At 36.3% G+C, this 26,505-nt stretch overlaps 1 protein-coding gene across 15 annotated transcripts in view; it reads right to left on the bottom strand.

Annotated features, from left to right (window-relative positions):
- The window catches only part of PRPF40A (pre-mRNA processing factor 40 homolog A), a 63,394-nt gene that overhangs the window by 35,126 nt on the left and 1,763 nt on the right, over positions 1-26,505 (bottom strand). For 7 of the 15 annotated variants that reach the window (XM_012137139.5, XM_027964945.3, XM_027964946.3 and 4 more), the window contains exons 3-5: positions 13,576-13,656; positions 12,300-12,330; positions 10,082-10,098 (exon numbers count right to left, since the gene is read on the bottom strand). In XM_012137139.5, coding sequence (XP_011992529.1) covers positions 10,082-10,098; positions 12,300-12,330; positions 13,576-13,656 — 129 coding nt within the window. Of the gene's footprint in view, positions 1-10,081; positions 10,099-12,299; positions 12,331-13,575; positions 13,657-15,152; positions 15,193-25,347; positions 25,428-26,505 lie in introns of all 15 variants that reach the window. The other 8 variants (XM_060409920.1, XM_060409921.1, XM_060409922.1 and 5 more) reach the window with 3 other exon arrangements.

Raw genomic sequence — 26,505 nt, 5'->3', positions numbered from 1 at the left:
TGATGGCTATTATGATCTCTAATTGTATGCTAAATAATTATTAAACCTCTGTAACATAAACATCTGGAAGAGCCCAATAACTGCTAAGAAAATTGAAATGGTAACACCAAACCATTACCTTCAAAAAGTATTAGATCCAAAATCAACCTTAAAAGCTTCTGTACAGCAAAGGAAACCATCCACAAATTGAAAAAAGAAACTACCGAATAGAAAATATTTGCAAATGCTATGACTGATAAGAGGTTAATATCCAAAATATAAATAGCTTATACAACTCAACACCAAAAAACCTCCCAAACAACCCAATTAAAAAATGGGCACAAGGCCTACACAGCCATTTTTCCAAGGAGGAAAAGCAGTAGGCCAACAGACACATGAAGAGATGTTTGACATCAAGTGATCATTAAGGAAATGGAAATTAAAATTACAGTGAGATACCACATCACACCTGTCAGAATGGCTATCATTGAAAGGAATGCAAATAACAAATGTTGGCAAGGATATACAGAAAACAGAACTCTCATAAATGCTGGAAGGAATGTAAATTGGTACAACCACTGTGGAAACCAATATGGAGATTTCTCAAAAAACTAAAAATAGAACTACCATATGACCCAGCAAGTCCACTCCTGGGAAAATAAAAACACTAAATTTGAAAAAATACACGCACTCAAATGTTCACAGTAGAATTATTTACAATTGCCAGGGCAAGGAAGGAAACTAAGGGGTCTATCAACAGATGAATGGATAAAGAAAAGGTGGTAAACACAGTGCGCGCACACACATACACAGACCTGTGCGTGCACAAACAATGGAATACTATTCAGAAAACCACTAGACCATTCAGGTATGACCTAAATCAAATCCCTTATGATTATACAGTGGAAGTGACAAATACATTCAAGGGATTAGATCTGATAAGAGTGCCTGAAGAACCATGGACTGAGGTTCGTGACACTGTACAACAGACAGGGATCAAGACCATCCCCAAGAAAAAGAAATGCAAAAAGGCAAAATGGTTGTCTGAGGCAGCCTTACAAACAGCTGAGAAAAGAAGAGAAGGTAAAGGAAAAGAAGAAAAAGAAAGATATACCCATCTGAATGCAGAGTTCCAAAGAATAGGACGGAGAGAAAGCTTTCCTCAGTGATCACGGCAAAGAAACAGAGGAAAACAATAGAATGGAAAAGACTAGAGATCTGTTCAACAAAATTAGATATACCAAGGGAACATTTCATGCAAGGATGGATACAATAAAGGACTGAAACGGTATGGAGCTAATTATTTTAAGAAAGGGGGCAAGAATACACAGAACTATACAAAAAAGATCTTCATGACCCAGATAGTCATGATGGTGTGATCACTCACCTAGAGCCAGACATCCTGGAATGTGCAGTCAAAGGGGCCTTAAGAAGCATCACTATGAACAAAGTTAGTGGAGGTGATCGAACTCTACTTGAGCTATTTCAAATCCTAAAAGATGATGCTGTGAAAAGTGCTGCACTCAATATGCCAGCAAATTTTGAAAACACAGTAGTGGCCACAGGACTGGAAGAGGTCAGTGTTCATTTCAATCCCAAAGAAAGGCAATGCCAAACTACTGCACAATTGCACTTATCTCAAACGCTAGCCAAGTAATGCTCAAAATTCTCCAAGCCAGACTTCAATAGTACGTGAAACATGAACTTCCAGATGTTCAAGCTGGTTTTAGAAAAGGCAGAGGAACGAGAGATCAAATTGCCAACACCTGCTGGATCATGGAAAAGGCAAGAAAATTCCAGAAAAAACATCTGCTGCTGCTGCTAAGTCGCTTCAGTCGTGTCCGACACTGTGCGACCACACAGATGGCAGCCCACCAGGCTCCCCCGTCCCTGGGATTCTCCAGGCAAGAACACTGGACTGGGTTACCATTTCCTTCTCCAATGCATTAAAATGAAAAGTAAAAGTGAAGTCGCTCAGTCATATCTGACTCTTAGGGACCCCAAGGACTGTAGCCCACCAGGCTTCTCCATCCATGGGATTTTCCAGGCAAGAGTACTGGAGTCGGGTGCCATTGCCTTCTCTGACAAAAACATCTACTTCTGCTTTATTGATTATACCAAAGACTTTGACTCTGGAAAATTCTTCAAGAGATGGGAGTACCAGAGCACCTTAGCTGCCTCCTGAGAAACCTGTATGCAAGTCAAGAAGCAACATTTAGAACAAGACATGGAACAACAGACTGGGGAAAGGAGCATGTCAAGGCTGTATACTGTCACTTGTTTACTTAGCTTATATGCAGGGTATATCATGCGAAATGCTGGGCTGGATGAAGCACAACCTGGAATCGAGACTGCCGGGAGAAACAGCAATAACCTCAGAAATGCAGATGATAGCACTCTTATGGCAGAAAGCAAAGAACTGAAAAGCCTCCTGATGAAGGTCAAAGGAGAGAGCGAAAAAGCTGGCTTAAAACTCAACATTCACAAAACTTAAGATCATGGCATCCAGTCCCATCACTTCAATGGCAAATAGATGGGGAAACAGTGGAAACAATAAAAGACTTATCTTTTTGGGCTCCAAAATTACTGTAGACGGTGACTGCAGCCATGAAATTAAAAGACTCTTGTTCCTTGTAAGAAAAGCTATGACAAACATAGACAGCATTTTAAAAAGCAGAGACATTATTTTGCCAACACAGGTCCGTCTAGTCAAAGCTATGTAGTATGATTTTTCCAGTAGTCATGTATGGATATGAGAGTTGGACTATAAAGAAAGCTGAGGGATGAAGAATTGATGTTTTTGAACTGTGGTGTTGGAGAAGACTCTTGAGAGTCCCTTGGACTGCAAGGAGATCCAACCAGTACATCCTAAAGGGAATCAGTCCTGAATATTCATTGGAAGGATTGATGCTGAAGCTGAAACTCAATGCTCTGGCCACCTGATGTGAAGAGGTGACTCATTTGAAAGATCCTGATGCTGGGAAAGACTGAAGGCGGGAGAAGAAGGGGACATCAGAGGATGAGATGGCTAGATGGCATCACTGACTCAGTGGACTTGAGTTTGAGCAAGCTCTGGAAGTTGGAGACTTCCAGGACAGGGAAGTCTGGTGTGCTGCAGTTCATGGGGTCGCAAAGAGTCAGACGCAACTGAGTGAACTGAACCAAAAGTAATTTTGAACTAGTTCTTCATGTTTTGGAATAGAAAGTGTGATTACATCAAACTAAAAAGTAAAAAGCTTCTGCACAGTAAAGAAAACAGCGAAAAAATAATCTTTGGAGTGGGAGAAAATGTTTGCAAACCATATAACTAATACAGGGTTAATAGCCACAATACCTAAGAAACTCCTCCAAATAAATATCAAGAAATCGCAAATAATCCAATTAAAGAATGGGTGAAAAAAGGCATACTAATGTCCATAAGGTACATTAGATACTCAACATCACTAATCAGAGAAACACAAATCAAAACCATAATGAGATATCACCTCACATCTGTCAGGATAGCTGTTATCAAAAAACCAAGAAATAACAAATGCTGGCAAGCGTGCGCAGAAATTGGAAGCCCAGTATACTGTTGGTGGAAAGTAAGCTGTATAGTCACAATGGAAAACAGTATGAAGTTTCTTATAAAATTGCACTTAAGCATCATATATAGTAGCTAAGAAATGGAAATAATTTTAACTGCCCATGGATGAATTAATGGATAAAGAAGATATATATAAAATACACATACACACAGAACAAAACAATTAAGCCATAAAAATGAAATGAATGAAATCTTGCCACCTGCAACATGGATGGACCCTGAAGGCTACGTGAAATAAACCAGGGAGAGAAAGACAAGATTAATATAATTTCACTTACAAGTAGAATATAAAAAAACAAAAAACCCAAGCTTACAGAAACAGAGAACAGACTGATGGCTGCCGTAGAGAAGGGTAGCTTGGCGGGTGAGAGAAATGGGTGAAGAGGGTCAAAATGTACAAACTTTTAGCTATAAAACAAGGAAATCACGGGGGACAAAATGTACAGCATGGTGAGTATAGTTAGCAATACTGTATTATGTCTTTCAAAGTTGATCAGAGTAAGTCTTAAAATTCTACCTCACAAGAAAAAAAACAATGCTGGTATGTTAACTAGATTTACTTATAGTAATTATTTTACAATGTATACAAGTACCATACCGAACCACTGCATTTACACCGGAAACTAATATTTTATGTCAATTATACTTAATGAAAACAAAAAAATTTCATAAGCTTTCCCCAATATTTACATGTCTTAGGACATATATCCTAGTGAGCACCTACTAGGGAGGGTAAACTGGAGTAAAGATGGAATGAAAGTGAAAGTCACTCATTCATGTCCGATTCTGTGCAACCCCATGGACTGTGCAGTCAATGGAATTCTCCAGGTCAGAATACTGGAATGGGTAGCCATTCCCTTCTCCAGGGGATCGTCCCAAACCAGAGATCGAACCCAGGTCTCACACTGCAGGCAAATTCTTTACCAGCTGAGCCACCAGGGAAGCCCAAAGATGAAGAACAAAGGGAAAAATTATGAGGGAACCTGCATGGATCAACAATAATGACCACAGTCTGAAAACTACAAGTAACTCAAATTTGTGTACCAGGACTCTAAGAAGAATAAAAAAACAACAAGTTTTAAAATAAATACATTCTATTTTTGGATAAGAAAACTTAATTGAAAAATATGAACTGTTACTTCTCTTAAAATGGAAGAATTAAATTTAATTCCAGATGAAAACACAATCTTGCCTTTTAAGCATCTCTGTTTACATATTTACAGATTATTTTTGGTGGGAACAGGGAAATGTACATGCTAATATCTGAAAATAGCAAAGGAAATAATGAAAAGAGAAACCATGAACAACTTGCCTCATTAAATATGAAATCTACTCTAAGTTTCCTTGGTGGCTCAGCGGTACACAATCCATCTGCCAACGTAGGAGACTCAGGTTCAATCCTAAGAGTCCCTGGAGATGGAAAGGGCAATCCAATTCAGTATTTTTTTTTTTTACTTACTTGTAATTGAAGGATGATTGCTTTACAGGATTGTGTTGGTGCCTGTCAACATTCCAGTATTCTTGCCTCGGAAAACCTATAGACAGAGGAGCCTAACAGACTACAGTCCAGGGGTCATCAGTCAGACATGAGTTGGGTGACTAAACAACAATAATCAGGAAAAGGTATAATACTGAATTAGAAACAGAGTGAAAAAGAAAACCCAGAAATAGATGTCAGAATATGTGAGAGTTTAATATATGACAAAGAAAGCTATTTCAATCAAGTGAGAAAACTAAAGGTTTGACACACGATTCAAACAACCAAAATATTAATCTTGGTGGTTTCCTCATGGAAATAGAAACTTAAGGTAATTTTCTTTCTTCTTTTTAACTTATGTCTGCTTCATTTTCCTCCCAGTGAGCCCATATTATTTAAATAAGCAGGAAAAACAAGATGCTATCATCAGTCAAAACCAAAAAGACAGACATATAATGAAAAAATACCAAGTGGATATTTTATAACCATTCAACTTTTAAAGCTTTTAAAAAAAGATATAAGTTTAATATATTTAAATACAGTTCACAATTAAACATCTTTCCCCCCAGATTTACCATACCTGCAATTAATTCACAGCTTTCTGAATTTTCTCAACTCTGAGTATGACAACTACCTCTCAAGACTATTGTTTTGATTAAACGAGATTACACACATAAACTTCATAAAGCTTTAAGGGGAAAAAAAACACCAGAAAATGCTTGGAGGCTAAAGAATAGAGCTATTATCAATAACCATAAAATAGCCATCTTTAAGTGAGGCCTCAGGCTTACATTATTTTTCTAAACACCATGAAAATGTATGAGAAAAGAGCATTCAGAACATTAGCAAAAAGAACTAGAATATTACTATCTTAAAATTAAGTCCTAAGGGGGGCGGGGTGCGGAATGCTGTACAGCAATGTCATTCTCTCCTTTTCTAAGGAAAATCAAGCAACTTTTGTCTTTCTGATTCTGTGTTAAGGAAGATACAAGCAAAGAAGTATTTTAAACAACTAAATATTAGGGAAAATCTACATCAAATTTACAGTAATAGACAAAAGTAGACAAATTTTTGTTTACAAAGGAGTACATTCTAATGTAATGCTTAATTAAAAATTATTAATTACTATATACCTGTTTCCATTCTAATTGTGATAGGGAGAATTCAAATCCTGTAAAAACTGATTTATATTTGATTCCCGTATCTCTCATTACCCCTTCATGGGTTACAGCCTACCCATGGCGAAGGGGATTGGGTAACTCAATAAAGCTATGAGCCATGCCCTGCAGGGTTACCCAACACTGATCAGTCATAGTGAAGAGTTCTAACAAAACAAGGGACAGCAAATCACTCCAGTATTCTTGCCAGGAGAACCCCACAAATAGTATGAAAAGGTAAAATGATATGATACTGGAAGATGAGCCCCCTATGTCAGAAGGTGTCCAGTATGCTACTGGAGAAGAGTGATAAATAGCTCTAGAAAGAATGAAGCAGCTGTGCCAAAGAGAAAAACAACCCTCAGTTGTAGATGTGTCTGGTGGTGAAAGTAAAGTCTGCTGTAAAAAAAATAATACTGCATAGGAAACAGGAATGTTAGGTCCATGGATCAAGGTAAATTGGAAGTGGTCAAACAGAAGATGGCCAAGAGTGAACACTGACATCTTATGAATCAGTGAACTAAAACTGAAGGCAATGGCTGAATTTAATTCAGATGACCACTGTATCTACTACTGCGGGCAAGAATCCCATAGAAGAAATGAAGTGGCCCTCACAGTCAACAAAAGAATCAAAATGCAGTATTTGGGTATAATCTTAATAACAACAGAATCAACTCCATTCATCTCCAAGGCAAATAATTCAACATCACAACATGTCTATGTGCCAACCACTAATACCGAAGAAGGTGAAGATGACTGGTTTAAGAACAGCTTCTAGAAATACTGTTAAAATAAAAAAGTCCTTTTCATCATAGGGGGTTGGAATGCAAAAGTAAAAAGTCAAGAGATACTCAGAATAACAGGCAAGTGTGGACTTGAAGTACAAAATGAAGCAGGGCAAAGGCTAACAAGAGTTTTGTCAAGAGAACACACTAGTCATAGCAAACATTTCAACAACCCAAGAAATAACTCTATACATGAACATCACCAGATGGTCAATACCAAAACCAGAGTGATTATATTCTTTGTAGTCCAAGATGAAGAAGCTCTACACAGTCAGCAAAAACAAGACTTGGAGCTGACTATGGCTCTGATCACGAGCTCCTTATTGCAAAATTCAGGCTTAAATGGAAGAAGGTAGGGAAAACCACTAGGCCATTCAGATATGACCTAAATAAAATTCCTTATGATTTTACAGGGAAGTGACAAATAGTTAACAGGTTAGATCTCACAGACAGAATGCCTAAAGAGCTATGGACGGAGGTGTTAACACTGTTTAGGAGGCAGTGATCAAAACCATCCCATGAAAAAGAAACGCAAGAAGGCAAAGTGGTTATCTGAGGAAGCTTTACAAATAGCTGAGGAAAGAAGAGAAGTAAAAGGGAAGGGAGAAAGGTAAAGGTATACCAAACTGAGCACAGAGTTCCAGAGAAGAGCAAAGAGTTAATAAGGTGGCTTTCTTAGATGGGCACAATGAAGGACAGAAATGGTTAAGGACCTAACAGAAGCAGAAGAGATTAAAAGGAGGCAACAACACACAGAAAAACATGTCTTATTAACCCAGATAACTACGATGATTTAAAAAATCTAGATGATCTAGGTAGTTACTCATCTAGAGCCAGATATCCTGGAGTGTGAAATCAAGTAGGCTTTGAGATGCATTACTACAACAAAGCTAGTGGAGGTGACAGAATTCCAACTGAGTTACTTAAAATCCAAGTATTTACCGTGGCTCAGACAGCAAAATGTCTGTCTACAATGCGGGAGTCGATCCCTGGCTCAGGAAGATCCCCTGGAGAAGGAAATGGCAACCCAGTCTAATACTACTGCCTGGAAAATCCCATGGATGGAGGAACCTGGTAGGCTACAGTCCATGGGGTCGCAAAGAGTCGGACACGATTGAGCGACTTCATTTCACCACTTCAGCAGTGACCACAGTTCTGGAAAAGGTCAATTTTCATTCCAATCCCAAAGAAAGGCACTACCAAAGAATATTCAGACCAATGAACAACTGCACTCATTTCACATGCCCATAAGGTAATGCTTAAACCCCTTTAAGCTAAGCATCAGCAGTACATGAACCAAGATCTCCAGATGTACAAGCTGGGTTTAAACAAGGCAGAGGAACCAGAGATCAAATTGCCAAGGTTCGCTAGTCATGGAGAAAGCAAAGAAATTTTAGAAAAATATCTACGTCTGCTTCCATGTGCTGCTTGTGCTAAGTTGCTTCAGTTGTATCCGACTCTTTGTGACCCCATGGACCGTCAGGCTCCTCTGTCTGTGAGATTCTCCAGGCAAGCATACTGGAGTGGGTTGCCATTTCCTTCTCCAACTTCTGCTTCATTGATTTAGACTGTGGGGACCACAACAAACTGCGGAAAATTCTTAAAAGAGATGAGAATAGAGACCACCTTACCTGTCTCCTGAGAATCTGTATGTAGGTCAAGAAGCAACAATTAAACATGGAACAACGGACTGATTCCAAATTGGGAAGGAGTACAACAAGGCTGTATATTGTCACCCTGCTTATTTACCTTATATCCAGAGTACATCATGCAAAATGCTGGACTGGATGAATCTCAAGCTAGAACCAAAATTGGTGGGAGTAATACCAACAACCTCACATACGCAGATGATTCCACTCTTAATGGCAGAGTGTGAAGAGGAACTAAAGAGCCTCTTGATGAAAGTGAAAGAGGAGAGCGAAAAGGCTGGCTTAAAACAACATTCAAAAAACTAAGATCATGGCATCTGGTTCTATCACTTCATGGCCAACAGATAGGGAAACAGTGGAAACAGTGACAGATTTTACCTTCTTGGGCTTCAAAATCACTGCAGATGGTGACTGCAGCCATGAAATTAAGACAGTTGGTTCCTTGGAAGGAAAGCTATGACAAACCTAGTCAGTGTATTAAAAAGCAGACATCACTTTGCCAACAAAGGTCAGTAAAAGTCAAAGCTATGGTGTTTCCAGTAGTCATGTACAGATGTTAGACATGGATCATGAAGAAGGATGAGCCTGAAGAATTGATGCTTTCAAATTGTGGTGCTGGAGAAGAGTCTTGAGAATCCCTTAGACTGCAAGGAGTTCTAGCTAGTCACTTCTAAAGGAAATCGATCCTTAGTATTCATGGGAAGGAGTGATACTGAAGCTTAAGCTCCAATACTTTGTCTACCTGATGCAAACAGCCAACTGACTAGAAAGGACCCTGATGCCAGGAAAGATTGAGGACAAAAGGAGAAGGGGACAGCAGAGGATGAGATGGTCAGATAGTGTCACTGATTCAGTGGAGAGCAATTTGAGTAAACTCTGAGAGATAGCGGAGGATAGCAGACCCTGACAAGCTGCAGTCCATGGGATTGCAAAGAGCTGAACACAATTTAGTGACTGAACAACAACAATCTCTCATTAAGTCCCAGGAAAATTATGTTTTAAAATAAATCAAACAATTTTTCAATCTTTACCACAGAAAAGAAAGTAAAAGGGTTCAAGTGAGTAGATGATCTCTAAAACAGAATAAGGATCAGTCTTCCCTGGTGGTCCAGTGGTAAAGAATCTGCCTGCCAGTGCAGGGGACAGAGCTTTGATCCCTGGTCAGGGAAAATTCCACACACCTTGAGCAACTAAGCTGGTGCATCTCAACTATTGAGTCAGTACTATTCCACCCATGCTTTGTAACAAGAGAAGCCACCACAACAAGAAGCCCATGGACCACAACTAGAGTAGTCCTCACACGCCGCAAGTAGAGAAAGCACATGCACAACAAAGACGACTCAGCACAGCCAGAAGTAAATAATAAGTAACATTTAAAATACAAAGAAATAAGAATCAGTGTAGCAGGCAAACAATTACAGAAATAAATATATTCCAAAGGTACTTACTGCGCCAGAAGTTGTACCTAAAAAAAAATTGGGGGAAGAGTATTACAGTGTGATAAATCATGCTGTCCTTGAGTTAAGTTTTAAAATATTTATTCATACTACTTTTTCTCCTCATGCCATCACATTAAGTATCCTAAGACTGTCCCATATGACTTCTGTGCTTGCTCTCTTTCCCACAAAAATAAAACATCTACAGTGCAACGCACTTTCAGAATTAAGTTGGCACTTTGAACCTGCAATCTACAAACTCACTTGACAGCAGTTAGAGAAGCTAACAGTTTGCCTTTTGTTTCTCCTCTTCCTGTTGTTATAGCTGTCCAATCTTAACTGTTAATTTCTGTTTCTCTGCTATACTGCTGGTAGTAATGAATATGTACAGTAATGAATGTTTCAGGCCCCTGAGTCTATTCTTTAAAGTGAAAGCCACTCAGTCGTGTCTGATTCTTTGTGACTCCATGGACTCCTCTGTCCATGGAATTCTCCAGGCCAGAATACTGGAGTGCGTAGCTGTTTCCTTCTCCAGGGTATCTTCCCAACCCAGGGATCAAACCCAGGTCTCCTGCATTGCAGGCAGATTCTTTACCGCCTGAGCCACCAGGGAAGCCCTCTATGCTTTAGGTTTATGACAATTTCAATTATCTAGGTTCCAAAACATATGCTGTATAATACAGTATCCTTTGGCCATCACATAGCCCTGTTTAAATTAGATTAAGTAAAATTTTAATGTTCAGTTCCTCCTGTGCACTAGCCACATTTCAATACTCAATAATTACATGTGGCTATATATGACACTACAGACCACAGAACAATTCCTTCCTTTCAGAAAGTTCTATCAGATGGTACTATCTTAAATTACTACCAAAGCCCCATTAAGACATAAAAGGAAATCCACATTAGTTACGAAGTTCATACAAATAATCTTTAACTTTAGAAACAAGTAGCTTAAAATTGTATGTAAAAAAACAAACTGACTGTAAAAAGAAAACAAAACTAAGTACATAGATACTAACAGCAATCAAAAGCAGCTAGTATGAAAATATCAGTAAGAGAGCCAGAGCATTTAAAAACTAAAAAGAAAATGTTAAGGTAATTGTTCAGGATTATTTAGGGTAATAGTAACCAGCTCAAGATATCTAAATAGACCTAGAATACTATTTTAAAGTATATCAGAATATTGTTATAGCTTAAATGATGAAATCCATGAAACATCTTAAAAACATCAACTACGGCCCTCATACTGCATTTTAAACATGTTTCAACTGATAATGTTTAAAAGAAAAAATGTTTTGGCAGAATCATGGGACAAAGTACACCATCTAGAATACATGGAACATTACTTGTGTATAATTGAAGCATTATTATTATACATTAAAGTCATACTAGCTATATTTATAACACTCATAGGTAACCTGCTGGAAAAAAATATGCATTATCAGAGGACTTACAAACTACACAGACCAAGCAGGTACCTAAAAAATGACTGAAATAGTCCAGAAGGCTGAGAGTACATGCTTGATATCTGAAGTATAGAGTCCCTATTCCATTCCACAGGGTTTGTTGAACACAAATATGGACTCAACCAGAATTTTTTATTCAAATATTCTTTGAGTATCTACTGTACTGAGGACCACTGTAAATATTAAAAGTACAAATCATCCAACTTTAAAATAAATTCAATCTTTGTGTAAAATGATAAATTCAACTTTATATAAGCCTACAGATGTTAATGTTAGCAACCAATTAGTACTTTGGCCACCTCACGCGAAGAGTTGACTCACTGGAAAAGACTCTGATGCTGGGAAGGGTTGGGGGCAAGAGGAAAAGGGGATGACAGAGAATGAGATGGCTGGATGGCATCACCGACTCAATGGATGTTAGTCTGAGTGAACTCCGGGAGTTGGTGATGGACAGGGAGGCCGGGTGTGATGCGATTCATGGGGTCGCAAAGTCGGACATGACTGAACAACTGAACTGAACTAAATTATAAAATGTAAAAACATTGTATGGGCCAAAGTATATCCTATAGACCAAATCTGGTCCCAGAACTCCACACCTAAAATTATGACAATTTCTTATGGATTTAATTATGAACGCTATATAAAAAAAAAATATTGGGAGCTGATTATAATGCCCAGGAGACACTGTTTTATTCCTCATTCGAGGATGGCTGTGACTGTCTATATTAAGTCTAGTATATCACCATAAATGGTATACATACCTGCTGCTACATCCATATTATTTACTCCTGGCTGTAAGAAGAAAAAATGAAATTAGTAACATTTACTTTGCACAAGCTATATTTTATATACAATCCTCATAAAGCATAGTAAATCAACCCCTTCTCTGTATTAATTCTCTAGTCACCGACTCAAAAATTTTGGTTAAGTTTTAATGATCTTGGTTCCCTAAGCTTGCTATAAATTGTTAAAAACAAAACAGTAACCTACAGCTACTGAAGCACTTTAAATGTTTTATTTATATGATCATCAATTATATAAAAGATCCACAATTCTAAGATTCAAAAAGCTGAAAACCTTTTAAGTTTGTCATCAAAACTCATCACAGTGGCCAAAGCTAACCTGAGTAATAGGAATTCTTTAGTCTTATTTATCCCATATCAGAATAAACATCTCTATGTTCTGATTTAGAAATATGTGTTAGAAATTAAAGGGCACTGGCCAAGACCCCGTGGGTATATTATACATAATTATTATATACTATATGCAGTGTACTACTTTATAATATTAAAAACAAACTTTGAAATGTATCTGCCCCGAGGGGTTTTGGAGAAGTCACTGCAAACTTACCATCCCAGTGGAGTATGCCACATCTGTTCATTAAAACTAACCAATAAATAAGTCACACTAATTTTAATATCATAATGATTTCTATATTGCTATACTATCTAATACTATCTAATAGGGTGGTAAGATTATTCAAAAATTTTCTAAGTAATGTGCCATAGCTGAAGTCTCATGAATTGTGGATTTCAAATGAAATCTGATTTCTAAATTTAGGATCCAATATTAAATCACATCACGTCAACTTTTAATCAGCACTCAGTAAAGAATGTCTACTGTTTAAGGTTAGAATGCTACTAGAGCAATTAAATCGGAAAAGGCGATGGCACTCGACTCCAGTGTTCTTGCCTGGAAAATGCCATGGACAGAGGAGCCTGATGGGCTGCCATCTATGGGGTCGCACAGAGTTGGACACGACTGAAGCGACTGAGCAGCAGCAGCAGAGCAATTAAATGCTTCTAGCTAACAAATTACGCTTTTCAGAATTCTAGATTTGCTTAACGTAGAATAACTAAGGATGCACATCTATTATAAACATACAAAAAATGTAAATGCCTGGAATCTAAAAACTTACTTCCTATCTTATAGTACTCGGGAGGCGCTTAAATGACTAACATGAATGTCTACAAAATATATATGCTATTTCAAAAAGAAATCAAAACATCACAGAAAAAGTTATTTTCACAAGATTACCGGTAAGGCAGGCTGCATGGAAGCCTGAGACATATGAGACATCATCATTCCAGGCATTACTGAAGACATCATTCCAGGCATCTAGAACAAAAGTAAAAAAAGATTACTATATAAGGCCAAAGCACCTAGTAAGATTTTAAGAATCTATCTGGTTATTAAAGCAACTGTGTACAATTTAAGATTAAAACCCAATGAATACTATACTATATGAATAGCATGCTTAGTAAGTGCTTGTTGAATGAATGAAGTGATTTTATTAACAATCTATTTATGTGTGTGTCATAATTACTTTAACAAATACATTTAAAAGTTTAGATTATGTGCTATTTGTAACCTAAAATTTAAGAATATTAATTTCCTTTTAACTCAAAACCAACGTTTTTCACCTTTCTTTGGAGCAAGGCAAAATTTTTTTTCAGTGTTTCGCACCTTTGTTTTTTAATATCTGTATTAAATAATTTTCATATTCATCTGGTCTTTTTAAAATCGCTAAGTCAAAGGTGCCTGTAACTCACTGACTTTAAACAAATACATAAGTAATAGACTTTTCAAACTCAAATCTATAAAGAAAAACTTAAAGCACATATACACACGCATATCTGAAGAAAGAAAGTATTAGCTTGGTGGCTTAATCTCATCTACCAATGACTGTCAACCAAACCTATGAATGAATCTTCACTACTATGAATAAAAATCACAAAAATTGACACAAATTTCCAAAGGATTTGTCACATATTTAGTTCAATCTCACATCATAATTTTAATATGAACAAATGTAAGGAAAACATGAAGAGAGATAAAATTATATAAAACAATCAATCACAGGTACTGGAACAAGGTAACCAGTTATTCAGCAGTTTCAAATTAAATGAACAATCTAAAAAATAGGAACAACAAAAAAGAAGGATATTGGTCAACAGGAACATATAAAGCCTACTGAAAGTAGAGGAGAACACTCAAACACTGATGTTTATTACTTGTGAAAGTCAAGTCAACTAATGATGCAAAACCAGGCTAAGTATCATTAAAATGAAGTTGCATGATATTTATGGATGAAAAAAATTAACCAAAAAAGTCTTTTTAGTCCTCAAAACACTTATTGTTTAAACATCACTAAACAAGAACTTGACAGAAAACATGTGACTAAAATAATGTTTTCTTTTTTTAAAGTACAGAATTTCAAAACAAATTACTGACGAGCCTCTACAACCCCATGACTAACAGAACTAGGTTTTATCTCCGCCTTCCTGCACAATTAATTCTGCTTTAGGCTAACAGCAAAGTATGTTTGAATTCTAAAAGAACTAAGTAACATATTGTGAGGGGAAGCATAGTGGGCAACAGAGAGAAATGGCCTGCTATTAAAATGGTCTGTGTATAAAATCAAAAGCTAGTAACACATCCCCAAACTAGGATTCTAAGCCAAATAGAGAAACTGAAGTTAAAAAACTTAAAGAGAAAAATGAATCAAAGTCTTTTCTCATAAGAATTAAAGACACTGAAGGGAAAAGATAAATTGGGAATATGAGACTAACAGATGCACACTACCATATATAAAATGAACAGCAAGGACTTACTGTACTGTCCAGAGAACTATATTCAACATCTTGTAATAAACTATAATGAAAAATAAAAAAAATATACATATATATGGATCACCAAATCACTGCACTGTACATCTGCAACTAACACAGTATTGTAAATCAACTAGACTTCAATTAAAAGAAAAATAAATTCCACACTAAGCAAATATCAAAATTGTAGCTACCAAGACTTTTGTGGCAACATGTAAAATGCTTATGACTCCATGTTAAGAGGAAAAACTCATAATCAAAACAGTACATAAACTATGATTAAAATTTTGAAACAGAGATGTACATACCATAAAATCTGGAATAAAATTTACCAGAAATGATAATATGGGTTATTTATTTTTCATTCTACTTTTCAAACCTTCTGGAATGATGTCTTTAAAACTAAAGAACCAAACTGAAAGAATTCTGTCCTAATTTTACTTCTTAAAAAAAGGATTAAAGACATTTTAAAAGTAAAATCTCCATCATGCAATCAGAGTATTTCCACATGACAGCAGTACAAACGACTGTACAAATAAATTTAATTGCAAACTGAAATACTATACTTCATTAAGACATCGTGATCAAGGCCCATCTTAAAACAAAGCACAACAGGACTTACATATAACAAAAGTTTTACTAGACCAGGTCAATGAGATAGCAAATAATATCTGAAGAGAATTTGACAGAGTTCTTTCAATTGTTATTCTTCCCACACTTCAGATTTTAAAACGTCTCAAAAATTTGCCTTTATACGTTAGTATTAGTGCTACTGGTTATATGATGAAATTTAATGTCAAATAAAAAGTTAAATTCTCCCTCTGAATCTCTGTACATTTTGAAGGGTAGCAACCAGTTGAAGCCTGTTCATCCTAACAAACACTGGTAAGATTCTTAAATTATGTACAATTGAGTATCAGTCAAGAACACTGGACTGGGTTGCTATTTCCTTCTCTAGGTAATCTTCCCCAACTCTGGCATCCAACTTGCATCTCTCCTGCATTGGCAGGTGGGTTCTTTATCACTAGAACCACCTGGGAAGCCCTCTAAAAGTAAACAGATCATTAATTTAATTCTAAAGCTAAACTGTGATGTTATTAACATGAAACCAAGGGACAAAAACATAAATACGCAAAGTATTGTTTCTCATGAAAAACTATTACAAGAATCTGATAAAATTAAGAGCTCCTCCAGAGACTTGCACATCATAGAAAAGCTTGTTTCTCAAAGTCTGAAAAATCTATTTTGTGGAACTGCTATGATTTCCACTTTGCATTAATTCTAGGATACACCTAATATGGAGATGCATGTGTCAGCCTGACTGACTGAAGCTGAATTCTTTTGGAGGATTTGTGTTGACTGATGCCAGTCACTTGGCAGCATCATCAATCTGAGATTATTAAATTTTTCTAAGTTACTTGTTTTAACACCACAATGGAATCTAGGCTGCAAGCTTATGACAGAACTGGCTTGTGGTTAAATCCTCAGAAGTGACTTTTTTGCCTTCCCCTTTGCCCAATTAGCAAAGTCAAGACATTTGAGTTGCTTTCCTGTCCCTTTTTACATGGCAGATTACCTTTTGCTTCACAGGCAGGGAACAGCCCTTTGGCATCCCAACTTTATCCACAGACTTCTCATTTTTGTTTGTTTTTTTCTCACTCAGGGCATGTAATATTCTCTTGGCCAAAGAGTTGATTTTTCCAAAAATCCGAACAAACTCTTTGGCCAACACGATATAATGGAATTTCTCATCAATATTGAGATCTTAAGTTCAACGAAGACAGGATGTTCATTAAAAATGGTTAAAGGGAACAATTCTTGCACAGTTGCTACAATAATGCCACAACAAATTCCATAAGCCAGATCCTCTTAAAGCTTCAAAGTGGTAGCTTACACTAAGCTTGCTGAGAAGCACACTATAAAATTACAAATGACTCTGTAGAGCTTCACAAATTTCTACTTAAGCTACTTTAGCAAATATATTAAGTGCTATAATTAAGAATTTTTAGTTGTTAGGAGACAAAGGAAGAATGAGAAGGGTGAAAGGCATACGTGAGATATAAACTAAATTGCCTAAAATATTAAGCATCTAAATATAATGGACACTTCGGCACCTTTAAAAAAATAACTCATACACAACTTGATATGCTTTTTCAAAGTAGGCAATGATTTGTGTGATATGTTTCTATTTTTTTAATGATAAAAGTTAAATCAAGAAAATCTCTTGAAAATTCTAAGAATCATCCATTTGCAGAAAATTAAAAAATGAGTAAAAACTAGGAAGCACCACACAATCCACTCAGTCATTCTTAGCATCCTAATTTAGAAAATTTCTCATGTTAGACAAAAACAAGCATGATTCATTGATCACTCTATTTTAATTTTAAAACAAAATTTCAGTAATAAAAGCAATCCTGTTAATGCTATAGCAAATTAGTTACACAAAATGTAAATTAGCCCAATTTTATTATGATATGAAAACAAAAGTGCACATCTTCATGTTGGCACCTCAAATTTTCTTTTCTTCATAATTATTTCCTGAAGCTTCTCCTGTTGGAAAGAAATCACACAACCTAACTTACTTTTTGTCTAAATATTAACTCTTGAATTTGGTTGACTTTTAAAAAACCACTCTTGCTCCCCCTGTAGCTGGAAACTGATAGTTTGAGTCTCGCCTTTATACTTGGTTCCTTTTAAATGTGCTAAAGTTAATTCCACAACACACTCTACAGAGCCTAGTAAGTATAGTATTTACAGACAACTATTTCCTATACCACTAACTTACCTTATATACAAATACATGAATGCAAATTAAGTTTTGAATAAATGTGAAAACTACATCTTTGAATGTAACTAAATGTTCATTCAATTGGAAATATATAGAAATACCTGTTTAAAGCATACTCTTAACAACCCAAAATAAGTGGCTATATTCTGGGACAATCACTTACTTCCTCTTCACCTGCAGTTATACATAAACTCCAGACATCTGTCACTTTCTGATATAACATTTAAACAAAAAAATTGACAATATTTGCAAAACCGCTTCCACATGGAGTAAAATCTTCCATTTAATAAGTCAACTTCCAGTAGTCATTATTAGTTTGCTAAATTCTTTCAACCTAGAGACTTTAGAATCACTAAAGTAAAACGCTATTCCTTCAAATTCTAAGGTGTAATGTAATGGCATAATCTCAAACAGCAATACAAGGAAGAAGCCTAGTACAACTATTAAGTATACTCTGGAATCAGACTGCCAGAATTCCTACCCCAGTTGTGTAACCCTGGGCAACTTTCCTTAACCCTCAACTTCCTCACCCACAATACGAGGAAAAACAGTACTCATCTGATAGGACTGTTGTAGAATGAAAGGGAATAACACATGAATACACATAGGCACTTAAAGCAGCACTCAATAAATAAAAGCTGTTTCATTACAACTGCTCTCCAACTCATATAAAGTATCCCTCATGTTGCCCCTTCTTTATTCCCTAGCTATCTATTAGATAGGAACTTCAGTTCTTTAAAGACATCTAATAAATACTGTCAAACCATCACTTTCAGTAGAAATCAAAACAAGTTAACAAGAAGTCAATCCTAGATTAAGGAACACATTTAGTGCTGGCTCCTCAGCGTCACTTTACAAGTCACCCAACTCTCTAGGCCTTATTATTCCTCTCTAAAATTGGACATTCATCTAGCCAATCCACTTTTTAGTCTGGTTGTATCAAATTCAATAGGGCATACGAAATCAGTTATATACAAACATAGCAATAAAAATCATGATTTTAACACAGATTAGGTATCAGTTCTACTCCCTGAAACCTTACAAAACTATACGAAAAAAGGGCAAGTAAGGAGTTTAAAATATTTAGTCCACTGTCTCTGGTTAAACCCCAAACTTCTTAAATGAGGTACGGAAAATATACATGACACAAAAACTTAGAAAGGACCTGAATAAAAATGAACTTTTAATTTTTAAAAAGCTCTAAACATACTGGGGACACACACAAATTGTGGTGTTTCATGTCACATACAATTAAAAGATTTATAAAACTTACTCTAGAAAGTCAACGGATTCAAGTCTTCTAGGACACAAGCAAAGAGGGGCATAAGACTATTACTACCCCAAATGCTTTAAACTAGATTTAATATTGTATCTAGCTAAATCATTAGATATTTGTCTACATGAAACTTAATTACACAGATATAGCAGAGACTCAAAACACTTGTAGTAGACAACTTTATGATTAGTTCTTACAACTGCAAAAGAAAGAGTTTAATTGTCTATTTTATTTAACAAAAATATGATAAAAATATGCAATAATCTTAAAACTACTAAAAAATCATCTGAGAATTAACAACTTTGATACCTGAGGACCAAATAAAGTATACCAAGCCCATGTTTTCAAACATAAACTTAATGCTCATTTGTTAATTAAAATTTAGAAAGACTTAGCCCAAACAGATTAGGAGCTAATTATGAAAATTGTTTTAAAAATAAATCTAAGATAAATGAGATGAAAATTTTGTTAAAAAAAAAAAAGCCTAAGACAAAGCAAACTACATTTCAGCTCAGTTCTCACTTGCTGGCATGTTTAGTCCTTTAAGAGACTGGGCAAACAGCAACTCTCAGATTTGGGGAATATTCAGATTTCCACTTTAAGTGCAGTGGATTATTAATTAAGAAAGAAGCAGATTTTCTTTCAAGCCCGACATGCAAAGTATCACATATTTAGTGACCACTAACTACAACGAACCTTTTTTAATAAGTAGAAGAAACATGATTACCTGACTAGGGAGAAAAAGGCAAATACAAAATTCATCTTCACTAAATATCCAAATATCTACAAATCTACAACTATCATGACAATCCAATCAACAGTTGAAAGATGAGAAAACCCAGTTTGGGCAGGCATCTCAGTAATTCCTTAAGTTCCCTGAGTGCAGGGTACACATACAGCGTCTTTGTACTGATGCATAGTCAAAAAGAGGCTTAACATCTACTGACTAAAATGGACAATGTCTACTGGCTAAACTGACAATGGAAACATGAAGGTATAGAAATAGGAAATAAGAATGCAAGACCAACAACTTTATGAGACATTGTATATCCACAGATTCCTACTTATAAACCTTTACAACTTAGGCCAATTATTTCTACAAAAACTCTAGTACACAGCTGTGTGTACATATATAGGTGCCAACTCTGTAAAATCTACTGATTTACTACTTTATAATGACCAGAAGTAATGCCATCAAAATTTCTAATAAATCCAGTTTAAAAATCAACAAGTTAGCCTGTTCTTTCCTTTCTCCTTTATTTTGGATCGTGCCTTGTAGTATGCAGGCTCTCAGTTTCTCCACCAGGGGTGAAACCTGTGCCCCTACCCCTGCAGTGGAAGCACACACTTAACTATTGGACCACCAGGGAAGTCCTTTTATTCACTTTCCTTTTTGATCCCACCATTAATGAATACATTTGTTGCACTTTACAAGCTGTTACATTTATGTGTGTTCAGTCAGTTCAGTTCAGTCCAGTCGCTCAGCTGTGTCCAACTCTCAGTCCAGTTCAGCTCAGTCGCTCAGTCATATCTGACTCTTTGCAACCCCGTGAATCGCAGCACGCCAGGCCTCCCCGTCCATCACCATCTCCCGGAGTTCACTCAGACTCACGTCCATCGAGTCCGTGATGCCATCTAGCCATCTCGTCCTGTCGTCCCCTTCTCCTCCTGCCCCCAATCCCTCCCAGCATCAGAGTTTCTTCCAATGAGTCAACTCTAAGCATGAGGTGGCCAAAGTACTGGAGTTTCAGCTTCAGCATCATTCCCTCTAAAGAAATCCCAGGGCTGATCTTCTTCAGAATGGACTGGTTGGATCTCCTTGCAGTCCAAGGGACTCTCAAAAGTCTTCTCCAACACCACAGTTCAAAACCATCAATTCTTCAGCATCAACCTTCTTCACAGTCCAACTCCCACATCCATACATTACCACTGGGAAAACCATAGCCTTAACTAGATGGACCTTTGCTGGCAAAGTAATATCTCTGCTTTTTAATATGTTATCTAGGTTGGTCATAACTTTCCTTCCAAGGATAAGCATCTTTTAATTTCATTGCTGCAGTCACCATCTGCAGTGATTTTGGAGCCCCTCAAAAATAAAGTCTGACACTGTTTCCCCATCTATTTCCCATGAAGTGATGGGACCAGATGCCATGATCTTTGTTTTCTGAATGTTGAGCTTTAAGCCAAATTTTGCACTTTCCTCTTTCACTTTCATCAAGATGCTTTTTAGTTCCTCTTCACTTTCTGCCATCTAGCCATCTCATCCTCTGTCATCCCCTTCTCCTCCTTCCCCCAATCCCTCCCAGCATCAGTCTTTTCCAATGATTCAACTCTTTGCGTGAGGTGGCCGAAGTGTGTTAATACTTAGTAATTTCAATGTTGCCCTGGACTTCCTTGGGAGCTCAGAGGGTAAAGAGTCTACCGCAATGCAGGAGACCTGGGTTCAATCCCTGGGTTGGGAAGATCCCTTGGAGAAGGGAATGGTAACCCACTCCAGTATTCTTGCCTTGTGAACTCCAAGGACAGAGCAGCCTGGCAGGCTATAGTTCATGGGGTCGCAGAGATTCAGACACAACTGAGCTACTAACACACACACACATACATTTATGTGTGTTAATATGCCCTTTTCTCCTAAAAAAGCAGACTAAATGGGTAAGTGTTCCCAATCCACCATTTCTCACAAATTGTTAAATTTCAGGCAATGTTAATTCTATGCAATGTGATAGACAAAGCAAAATAAACAGACAAGGGGGGCAGTAATGGAAACTGCAGAAGTGGGGGAGAGAAAGATGGCCAAATAAAACTGAAAATACTAGGTAAAAAGTTTTAAAAGGCTTCAGCAAAACTTGACATCTTTAGAAAATACTGCACCCTGTGAATCTCAAGAGGGCCAAAGGGGTACAGTTCATTCTTCCAAAAGGACATAGTCTCCTTAACATCTCTCCAAGTAATCCCCATATACTCAGAAATACTACTTTAGCTGAAGTTTTTGAATAAATTCAGACTTAAATAAGTTACTATGTAAAAATAATGAAACTAAAACCTATCAAAATCTCACTGTATTCATAGGCCAAAAGTTATACCAACACGTTAGGTATGGGTCAATCTATTTTTTAAAATGTACTCATCTGGGTAATATAAATGCATAAAGAAAGTTACCCAGATTCAATAATCTGTAAGCAGACAACCTAAAAAAAGTCTCTTTGTCACTGGCTAATGTTCAGTTACACGGGAAGGACTTTGTGAACACCCAAAAATGACAATAACTTAAAAGCAACAACAAATCAACTTATAACGTTAGTCATAGTCAAATCAATCTAAGATACCAATATACTGGATTTTTCTGGAAGGCCTATATTTCAAATCATTTCTCCCTAGGGTATGGAAAAATATGTGGTAAAACTTAAAGAGATGATCACCAATGAAGTCATACAGACAGAAATACACTTGCCTGTAATTTAAAGTAAATGGAAGTAACTTCTTTAATTTTATTCACCAAACAAAAATTACTTATGTATTTCATCTTATGTATCTTCCATTCTTGTCAAATGAAAAATCAATAGTAAAGGCAGACTCTAAAAATAAGTGGTAACAATGTAAAGTCATAAGTAACTACTGAAAACAGTTACATGTAACTGACTAATCTCCTGGCTTATATTGTAGGAAAGAGTATCTGTGTTTGTTTCATTCATTCAACAAGTAATTTACTGAGCACCCATGATGTGCCAAGAACTGTGCTCAGCACTATAGACTTCTTAAAAGTTCAGATCACAGCCTCTGCCCTCTAAGAGCTTACAATCTATTACTCATTGAAAAGACAAAGCAAGTAAAACCATAATAAAACAAGGCTAGAATAAGTGAAACAGTAAGAGTTATGGGCGGATTATATAGGATTTTATTTTGATAATCTGAAGGGGAGATGTATGCTGGGCAAATTTATTGCTGAGTACCTATTGGAGAAGGCAGGACTTGAAATGGGAGAATTTAGGTAAATAAAGTAAAGTTCACAGTGGTAATGAGCTGGGGGCAGGAGAGCAAGAAAAACACAAGCTTGGTTGTGAAATATCATCACTCAAAATACCATGAGAAGACCAGTCTGAATTCATATTAGGGAATGCAAAGGCATGCAGCTCAGAATCATGCTTTGAATTATACAACAGGAGATCACTGAAAGTTAAGTTGTGGAAAGTAGATGTTAAACTATCCACACAGGAAAACACTGAAAGTGTTAGGGCAAGAAAATAACTCACTGAAATCTAAAAAGTTTTTGAGGGGACAAGCTTGAGGCAAGAAAACTAGCTAAAACGTTATAACGATATCCAAGGCATGATGCAGCTCAGATAGCAACAGGAATAGAAATAAGGTCTATAAAAACCTGCCTTATTCAATACAAGAACAAGAAAACCCAACTTAAAGAGGAATTATTCATTTATCAATTTTAATGAACAAAAGCAAAAAGAAAAAATACTGAATAACTAGAATTAGGGAGGCATTACTAAAAGAATTTATTTTCTTATATATCAACCCATAAAATCTTATATATATCATCTATCCTTATCAAACGATCTAAATTGAATCATAGGCTGTTAGAGCTGAAAGGGACCTTAATTCTTTTACTCTACTCTTCTCATTGAAAGAAGAGAAATATTAAGAATTAAAGAAAGGGGAAAAAAAGATAGGGAGGAAGACTCTCTTGGGCTTAAGTGAAGACAAAATCACCTGTATAAGGACAGTTTATGTTGTAGAAAAGACAACAGAAGAATAAGATGTGAAAATATTTTAAAGCAAAACATTATTTACAATACACATGGAGAAAGAAGACAGCTTCATACATATCTTAATACACTCTCTTACCGGAAATAACATTTATACAACTTGTAAGGTCCCTTCCAACTATAAGATCCTATAATTCTATAAAAGTAGAAGCAAAACTTTCCCATCTGAAGCTACTGTACAACGAGAAAGGTAAGTTTAACTTACAGGATAAACTTCAAAGAATATTATTAAGCCCAAATGCTTATTACTAACAGATTGAGTCTGAATTCTAAAAGGGGCATTCTAGGTTATCTTCTAAATTAAAACAAATGAAAACATACTACTCCTTTAATCAAAATCATTTGCTCTAATTTCAAAAAATACAAACTCTGGCTAATGTAGACTGTTACGTTCAGTCTGCATATTATTTTACAAACAAGTTTTAAAATTTCATGTCATGTTCAGTAGCATTCCAAATACCACAATCATTTAGCAAGTAAGACTGCCACCAATTATAGTCCTCAGCTGGCCCCAGAATGAGATCTTAATGTGAACTAGATAATACACATGAAGGTTCCATAACCTTCAGTTGCAAAGTCTAAAGAATCTGTGAATCAACTTTTTAAAATTGGATGGCAGAACCCTACCAACTTTGTATCACTGCAGCCAACTATATAGGCACCCTGCTTCTTATTATCTTCTGACCACTTACTGCTCACTAACACTTCTGAGGTTGAGTAGAAAGAAGACATGATGCAGAAAGAAAGATCAAGTTTGAGAATTATCAACTTACTTTAAGGTAGTTTTTCACTGGGCTTTAGATTCCTGAATACATGATTATATTATTCATGCCCTCTCAGTCTGCTATAACACCTAAAAAAATTTGTTTTACCAAGATTTGGGCTCCATATTTGTTAGATACCAAGAGGAAAAAAACGGAGTAATCTAATTTAAGGGAAAAAAAAAAAAGGATTCTCTTGATTTCCTCAAAGCTGGACTCTTAAGTCATTCAATTATCATCCTAAAGAGACAGACAGACTTTTACACATCTAAATAGTCAGGGTAAGCATAAAGGCACAAAAGCTTAAAGGGCATATCCTGGGCTAGGAAAAATGTAGAAGAAAACCACAAGGTAAAAGTATCTGAATGAATGTGTACCAAGTAGCAAATAACCTCACTAGGAAGATGGTCACTATAAAGTAAAGAGAAAGGGCCATAAAGCAAACTGTGACCAGCTTATGTCAATGAGATACATGAATACTTAAAAAATAAAATAATATCTGCATGTTACTCGAAATGACTAGCTGGTATCTTGGCTTTGGTAGTGCAATAGCACCAATACAGCAAGGGTAAGCAGGTCAATCCCTTGCAAAACTTACCTTGATTGGCCCAATGGAAACAGAAGGCCCCAGAAAAGAGAGAAGCATCTGGCAGTAGCAAATTGTTTTATTTTATCTTTCTGTGGAAAGAAACTAATTTTAAATAAGAACCAGAGCATTTAAAGAGTAAATATTTTTTTAAAGCTCATTATCTAGTTAGAGCAGCTCTACTAAGAAAACAAGAAGAGCTCCTTGTTGTTTAGAGATGGAAGGAAACAGAAGAGGAATCAGAGTTGTTTCTCCATCACCTAGGGAGTTTTAAAACTTGTGTCATCCTAAAGTAACATAAATAGTTCTCTTATTTAAAGAACTCCTATAAGTAGAAATTTTGGGCCTGGTGCCTTTGAATAAAGACTTTTATACAAAATTAAGGGCTATATTCCAAATAAAAAAGATAAACCACTTGACATTAAGCCCTTTTACTCTTGAGTTAAAAAAAAAAAAGACACAGAGTGAGCTCCCTTCTCCACTGCAATTTCACCAATTTAACTCAAACCATCAAGGTTTAAATGATTATCAAAGCAAATGATGCCCCCAACTGGCAGAAAGCTCATACCTAATTGACTGGCTTTCCAAAATATTGTTAGCCTAAACAGTTGATTTATCCAGATACTAAATGGAAAGAACCCAGCCACTAAAGGATATGTGTATTACAGAACCTAACGGGGGGCATAAAATTATTTATGGTAACCAAACCTGTTACCTTTCTTCACTGTTTTTCTAGGAATTCAGTTTACTGAATTCATTGAGTCAGCATTAAAATCTTTTGGTCCAAATCACTCCCACAAAATGTCTGTTTATAATTTATGCTGGAGATGAGAGATAGCTAGCTCAAAAGCAGGAGTGCAGAAGCAATAAGCATTTAAGAAAACAAAAAAACAAACTAGTGTAAGTGGAAAATAATCTACCTGTTTGGCACCATCCTATGAAGAACCAAATCAGAGTAGAATCTTCCCACATCCACCCCCACCACACACATCCACACACGACAGGAAGCTATTTCAGAAATAAAATTCATTCTAAGTCAAAGGCCTAAACAATTGCTGTTTTCAGATTCTATGCATGTACAACGTCCACCGACATAAATTGTATTGACATAGCAAATTACTTCAGTTGACATTCTTGGGGGGAGTAAAGCCATTAAACTCAAAAGCTTAG

Source organism: Ovis aries, chromosome 2 (assembly GCF_016772045.2).
Source record: "Ovis aries strain OAR_USU_Benz2616 breed Rambouillet chromosome 2, ARS-UI_Ramb_v3.0, whole genome shotgun sequence".
Classification (NCBI taxonomy): domain Eukaryota; kingdom Metazoa; phylum Chordata; class Mammalia; order Artiodactyla; family Bovidae; genus Ovis; species Ovis aries.
This window is presented reverse-complemented; position numbering and strand designations above follow the sequence as displayed.